Here is a 7,050-nt window from a genome sequence, read left to right as displayed (position 1 = left end):
GTGCGTGTGCGTGTGAGCCTACCAGCCGGTGCTTCTGCAGCGTGGTGGCCTCCCGGGTCAGCCAGGCCTCCACCGTGGCCCTCTTGCTCTGCAGGCTGGTTTCTCTCTGGGAGCGCTCGGCCGGAGGCAGCGAGGACAAGCTGCTGAGCTGGGCTGCAACCAGGAGGACATTCCTGTGACGTCCCGGGAAAGAGGCTGGGAGAGACGGGACGGAACCGCGGGGTTCTCCGGCCCTCACCCTGGATGCGCAGGTTCTCCTGGTACTGGATGATGAAGTACTCCTGGCTGTGCTGCAGCTTCCTCAGCTCGCTCTCCGTGTCCTGGGTGGAGACCCGCAGCTCCTCGAAGGCCTGGTTGATCTGCTGGTGGCGCTGCGACAGGCTGTCCATGGCCTGGCCGCCATCGCTGGCCTGCACACGCACACACACACACACACACGGCTGTGACAGGCTCCTGGATTAGACTCTGGATCCGCCCTCATCAGACCCTCCAGCGACTCACGTTGGTGGCCTCCTGGACCAGCCTCTGCTCCGACTGCAGGATGTGTTTGATGCAGCGCACCAGCTCCAGAGGGCAGCGGTCGTAGGTGCTCTGCACACAACACACACACACACACACACACTGTGAGCGCAGTGCGGCTGCTATCCCTGACCCTGGTCTGGAGGACCGGTACCTTGAGCTGCGTGGCGTAGTGCCCCAGCTTGATCTTGAGCAGGAAGCCGTCCTCGCCGCCCTGCAGCTGGGCCTTCTTCTGCAGCTCCGACACCAGGCTCTCCAGCAGACGCTTGGCCTTGGCCTCCTCCGCCGGGTTGTCCAGCTCCAGCGAGTCCCTGCAGACCCACAGCCTCGCTCCGTCACCACACCCTCACCCAGAAACACCCAGACACACTGGACCTTCAGTTCTCATGCCGGCCCACTAGTTGGTGCTGTTTCTGTAATGGAACCATAAATGCTGAGCGCTGAACCCAACAAACGGATCAAAGCCTGGAACATTCCAGGAATGGCGATTCCTCCACTACCTTTAATCTTTATTCTGACTCTGTGATTCTATTTATAGCTGCTTCCAAACAACATTAATAAGACAATCAAGCTTCTTCTTCTCTGGAGGAAATGAAGTCTATGGAAGACTAGAACGAGTCCCCAAGGTCGGTCCAGGACTCCCTGGTTTGGTCTGGGAGGAGGCCTCGATGTCGGTCCAGCAGTCTCTGGTTTGGTCTGGGTCCCCCAGAAGAACTGGAGGAAGATGAGGGGACTGAGGTGTAGACTTCTTGGTCTCTATAATGCCACAGTGACTACATATGGACCAGGAAGGAACTCGGGCCCGGGGGGGGGGGGGGGGGGGGGGGGGGGGGGGGGGGGCTGATTAATGATTACGATTACTGTCTGTGTTCAGCAACCGCCATGATGTCATGTCATTGAGTCATGGTGTCATGATGTCATGAAGTTATGGTGTAATGATGTCATGGAGTCATAATGTCATTGTGTCATGGTATCATGGTGTCATTTTTTTCATGATGTCATTGTGTCATGGTATCATGATGTCATGGTGACATGGTGTCATCGTGTTATGATGTCATTTTGTCATGATGTCAGGGAGTCATGGTGACATGATGTCATTGTGTCATGGTCAGTGATGGGCAAGCTACTTGGAAAATGTAGCAAGTTAAGCTACAAGTTAATCTTGATAAAATATAGCTTCACTACAGCAAAAGCTAACCCAGATAAATGTAGCAAGTTAAGCTACAAGCTACAGTGCAGAAGTAGCTAGCTACCGTCCCACTACTTTTTTTTTTTTTTTTTTACAACCGTTAATTAACCTTATAAAGTCCAGGCAGTTTCCGCCCGAAATTTCTACTGAAGATGTACAGAAAGTAAACTGAATGCTGTTCTTGAACTGTTTGGAGTACATGCATGGTTGTGGTCTCATTTGAAAGCTGACAACCTGTATTTTCACCCAGTGCAGTCAGAATCACTCTCGGTGCCACTGGCACAGATTTATTTATGTTGCAGCACACTGAATTAGGATGAATTTCATTCTTGCCTGTATTTTTTTCCTCATAAAACACCTGGAAATCAGTGCGGAAGCACTGTGAGAGCTTGAAAACACAATTTTGCTAAAGCCTGGGGTCTTACATAGTTCAGGTCAAAATGTCAGAGCAGTACTACAAGAAATGAGTGTTTCACACATGTATTTGTACTGCTATGCCCCGGCGGGGTCAATTTTGGACATCCTCTGTATACCCTCTCGATGCCCTCTGTATAATGGTATATGTTGGTTTTTAGCCCGTTTTTACATTATTTTCACTCCAAAAACTCATAAAGTACTCAAAAAATCACTTCAGATAGGCTTCAGTGTGGGATAAGGCCCTCAGACTGAGAGGAACACAGACAGGCCCCAGTTTTCAGCCCTCAGCAGACCCAAAACAGCGCTGTCGGTCCAGCCAGCCATCCAGCAAGCTCATTGGCTACCAGCCCTGTCAGTCAAACGTTTCCTCCGACGTGATTGGCTCAGAATTCATCGACGAAGAGCGATGACGAGGGATGACGAGGGTCCATCAGTCTCGGCAACGATTGGCTGGTTAGTCCTCAAAGACAGCCATGAGTCACTTGACTGGTTGAAATGTGACGAATAAGCAACGGAAACCATTCAGTCGCCATATTGGATAGGTCAGCGCGACTTTCTGATAAAAGTATAGATTATTATAGGACGCGCACGCGGAGAGACGCACTGCGTGCGCGCGTGGTGGCGCGTCTAATTCTGGATTGTTATTATTTCAAGACATGTTTTGGACGAAATGCTATACTTTCTAGCTTTGTCTGGATGCATACGTTTGGACTGTGGCAGTTTTGCTGGATTATTTTCATCTGTGATCAGTTATGAGCCTCCAAAGGTGAGTTGCGCTGTTTATTTGCCGTTTGTTGGACAAATGTGTTTATATTACCCGCTGTGGTAATCACATCTGAAAGTGGTCAAGTGCTTTCTGCTTCTGCCATTATTCGGTTGTTCTTCCGTCCCTTTTCCTTGTTTTGTCTTCACTCGTCGTCGTTTCACATTGGGTAACCTACACAACTGTGAGTCGTCATATGCAAACCAACCAGTCACTGTAGATGTTTTTTCCCCCACACACAAAACAGCCGACTTCTTCTGGACACTCGAGACAGTAACGTGTAGCGTCCGTCGCTGCTGGCTCTAAAAATAGCTTTGTTACAGAAAGAGCTACTCGACTCAAATGGAGCGGCGCTGCCGCCTCGCTACTGAAAAATGTAACTAAAGCTACTAGCTCCGCTACTTGTAGCTCGCTACTGCCCATCACTGGTCATGGTCTCATGATGTCATGGTGTCATGAAGTCATTATGTCACTGTCATGATGTCATTGTGCCATGATGTCATAGTGTGATGTCATGTTGTCATTGTGTCATGAAATCATGATGTCATGAAGTCATGGTGTCATGTCATTGTGTCATGATAACATGGTGTCATGAAGTGGTTTACAGTCAGGTCGGCACCAATCAAGTCGGCCCTGTCCAACTCGGCACCGCCCCCGGGATACATTCAAGTCGGCACCCAGCCAAGTTGGCCTCTTGGGGGGGGGGCTCTGAAGTGGCCCAGCTGGTCGGTGCCGACTTGACTGTAAGCTGCTTACCAACTCGGCCAAAAGCCTCTTTTTTTTTTTTTTTAACCACGATGCCGGCTGCGGCGCGGCGATTTGCACAGTTTTTTTTCGTGCGCCGCTTGTCCTCGCGTAGCAGGCGGGAGACTGGAGGACAAACTGCGCGATTATGGTGACTGACTGGTTCGAGGTGGAGAATGGACCTTGAGCTTCATGTGTGACGTTCCGTTTGAACCGAGTAGCTTAGCTACGAGCGGCTGTCTGGTCATGTGACCAGATCATGTGACCAGGCGGCGTTCGCCTGGTCACATGATCCGCGCTTCTCCCTAAATAGAAGAGTGAAATGTACAAAATAAGTTCATTTAGGATTTTAGAGTGGTAAGGAGCATGTTCCTCACCACTGCAGCTGGACTCCACCGTGGGGTTCCCTTCGTTAAGTCAGGAAGCAGCTGTGGAACTAGAGAGTAAAGCTGGGGTCTGCTGCCTACCAGAGCTGGCTCTCGATCCACTGCGCCAGGTAGTGACGCACCTCAATGGGGAAGTGCTGGCCGTACAGCGCCTGCATCTGGTGCAGCGCCTCCCCCTGCAGCTGCTGGGCCTGGATCCACATGGCCATGATGGTCCTGGAGGGCAGGGAGACAGACACCAGGTCAGAGTACAGGTCAGGTACCAGGTCAGAGAGCAGGTTGGATAGCAGGTCAGGCACCAGGTCACATAATGGTCAGGTACCAGGTCATGTACCCGGTCAGACCTATGTGGCACCAGATCAAATCTGGAACATTAGAAACATGTCAAGGAAGACCAGATGTTCTACAGAAGCTGTTAATCCAGCCATTACTGATGTTTCTGAAAGGAGGTTCTGCAGGTCTAAATCTAGAGAGGTTCCTGAGGGGGGCCGTACATTCACAAGCAGTAAATCTGGAGAATTTTCAAAGCCGTTACAAGGGAGAATTTCATCAAGGAGTTCTGGACGTTCCGGATGTGGTACCCGGGTTCGGCTCAGCTGGACTCAGGCTGGAGCAGGCGTGCTTTCAACAGACAGTCAATAACAAACTGAGAACAGACATGTTGCCACTTCAGAGCCGTTACCTGGCGATCAGAGGAGGTGAAGGGAGCCAGCAGAGTCAGTCCAGTTTGTCTGAACCCAGACCCTTTCTGTCTCTGACCTCCTGAACCCAGACACTTTCTGTCTCATGAGAACCATCAGCAGCTGAGGGTCTGAGCATGAAGCACCAGACTGACCAGCTGTAACCCCTAGTCTAAGCTCAGCCTTCCTCCTGCAGCAGCCGCAGGAGAATATTCCAGAAAAACAACCTTTCTTCCAGTGAAGCTGGGCTCTCCAGCCGCAGACCCCCCTGAGGAGCCGGCGGTCCGCCCACTGCGCCTCAGCAGTCTGGAACAAACTCTGCTCTCCATTAAATGTGGTTTCAACATCAGCGGCTCAACACGCTGCTGTGCTTTGTGAGGAGCCTGCAGGGCTGCAGCTCAGTCCCCATCATGCTAAATGCTAAGCGCTAACTCCAGAGCTCCGCCTCCGACTGCAGCAGGCTGCACCATCGGCTGGAGCTGATGGAGATTCAGATGGACAAAGTGTAAAAGAACTGTCGGTTACACTGGTTCAGGAGCCGCTTGCTGCATTTACCCTGAAGAGTCAGAGAAATGACAGTTCCAGTCTGGAGGCCTGAGCTGCACCACCTGCAGCAACATGCAGCAACATGCACCACCTGTGGGAGCATGCACCACCTTTAGCAAAACGTGCACCACCTGTGAGAGCGTGCACCACCTTTAGCAAAACGTGCACCACCTGTGAGAGCGTGCACCACCTTTAGCAAAACATGCACCACCTGTGAGAGTGTGCACCACCTTTAGCAACATGCACCACCTGCAGCAACATGCACCACCTGTGGGAGCATGCACCTCCTTCAGCAAAACGTGCACCACCTGTGAGAGCGTGCACCACCTTTAGCAAAACGTGCACCACCTGTGAGAGCGTGCACCACCTTTAGCAAAACATGCACCACCTGTGAGAGCGTGCACCACCTTTAGCAACATGCACCACCTGCAGCAACATGCACCACCTGCAGCAACATGCACCACCTGTAGGAGCATGCACCACCTTTAGCAAAATGTGCACCACCTGTGAGAGCGTGCACCACCTGCAGCAACATGCACCAAACGCAGAAGCGTGCACCACCTTTAGCAACATGCAACACCTGTGGGAGGAGCGTGCACCACCTGTGGGAGGAGCGTACGCCACCTGTGGGAGGAGCATGTGCCACCTGTGGGAGGAGCATGCGCCACCTGTGGGAGGAGCATGCGCCACCTGTGGGAGGAGCATGCGCCACCTGTGGGAGGAGCATGCGCCACCTACTGGATTGTTCCAGAACTTCATGCCTTCAAAAACAAACCTGAATTTTAAGTTATTTTCAGTTTCATGATCACTGAAGATTTATTTCAATTCTGTTTGTACCTTCACTTTGACTGCAGCTCTTTCTCTCTCTCGCGCGCGCGCGCGCGCACACACACACACACACACACACACACACACACACACACACACACACACACACACACACACACACACACACAGGATTCTCGTGTCAGTCCTGTTTCAGGAGGTTAGCTAACAGCTAGCACGGACTGCAGCAGATCTAATCAAACTTTACGTGAAGCGTGCGCGCGTCTCTGCGCGCGCGCGAGTGATTGGGTGTGTGTGTGTCGTACTCACCCCCTCACAGACTGCAGCACAGCACACACACTCACTCCTGAGCTGACACGCAGCCCACATCACCGAGAACAAACTCACTTTTCCTCCAACTTTCTGCTCAGAGCAGCTGTTCCTTCACACTGCGGCACGCGAGCGCCCTGCGAGGCGCTGCTTCCGGCGGGACCGCCACAATAAAAGCCTCACTCTGACTCCGACCACAGACGACGTGGAGCACCTTAAAGTAAGTAGACAATACGTAACGTTACTGCAAGTTTCCATTGAAAGTAAGTTTTCATTATCTGTATGTTCATTTCTGTATCGCCACGTGATGTCTGTACATGTCTTATTTGTTTCTCATTAGCGCCATATAGCGTATGTGTAGTAAATGTGCAAATGTTCACTCTGGGTGAACATCAACGTTGGTGTGTCGTGAGGAGTTTATTGTGAAGAGGAAGAGGAAGTGTACTGTTTCCGGTTTAGTGTGAGCTGACTGCAGGAAGCTTGATGCTGTTGAATCTCCTCTTCCGGTAACAGCCCCACCTCCACCCTTCACCCAGCTGGGTGTCACCGCAGACATCCTGCAGCTGATCAATGAGGAGACTCTCTGCTGAACCAGACCCAGAGGAGGAGCCTGCAGAACCAGACCCAGAGGAGGAGCCTGCTGAACCAGACCCAGAGGAGGAAGAACCTGCAGAATCAGACCCAGAGAATGAGGAACCTGTAGAACCAGAC

At 51.8% G+C, this 7,050-nt stretch overlaps 1 protein-coding gene across 1 annotated transcript in view; it reads right to left on the bottom strand.

Annotated features, from left to right (window-relative positions):
* The window catches only part of LOC115393448 (signal transducer and activator of transcription 5B-like), an 11,791-nt gene extending 5,308 nt beyond the window's left edge, over nt 1-6,483 (bottom strand). The window contains exons 1-6 of the mRNA XM_030098445.1: nt 6,340-6,483; nt 4,100-4,234; nt 674-830; nt 502-591; nt 239-410; nt 23-153 (exon numbers count right to left, since the gene is read on the bottom strand). Of these exons, the coding sequence (XP_029954305.1) occupies nt 23-153; nt 239-410; nt 502-591; nt 674-830; nt 4,100-4,227 (678 nt within the window). The 5' untranslated portion in view covers nt 4,228-4,234; nt 6,340-6,483. The remainder of the gene's footprint in view (nt 1-22; nt 154-238; nt 411-501; nt 592-673; nt 831-4,099; nt 4,235-6,339) is intronic.
* Between the last annotated feature and the right edge of the window lie 567 nt (nt 6,484-7,050).

The sequence above is a fragment of the Salarias fasciatus genome, chromosome 8 (assembly GCF_902148845.1).
Source record: "Salarias fasciatus chromosome 8, fSalaFa1.1, whole genome shotgun sequence".
NCBI classification, from domain to species: Eukaryota; Metazoa; Chordata; class Actinopteri; order Blenniiformes; family Blenniidae; genus Salarias; species Salarias fasciatus.
This window is presented reverse-complemented; position numbering and strand designations above follow the sequence as displayed.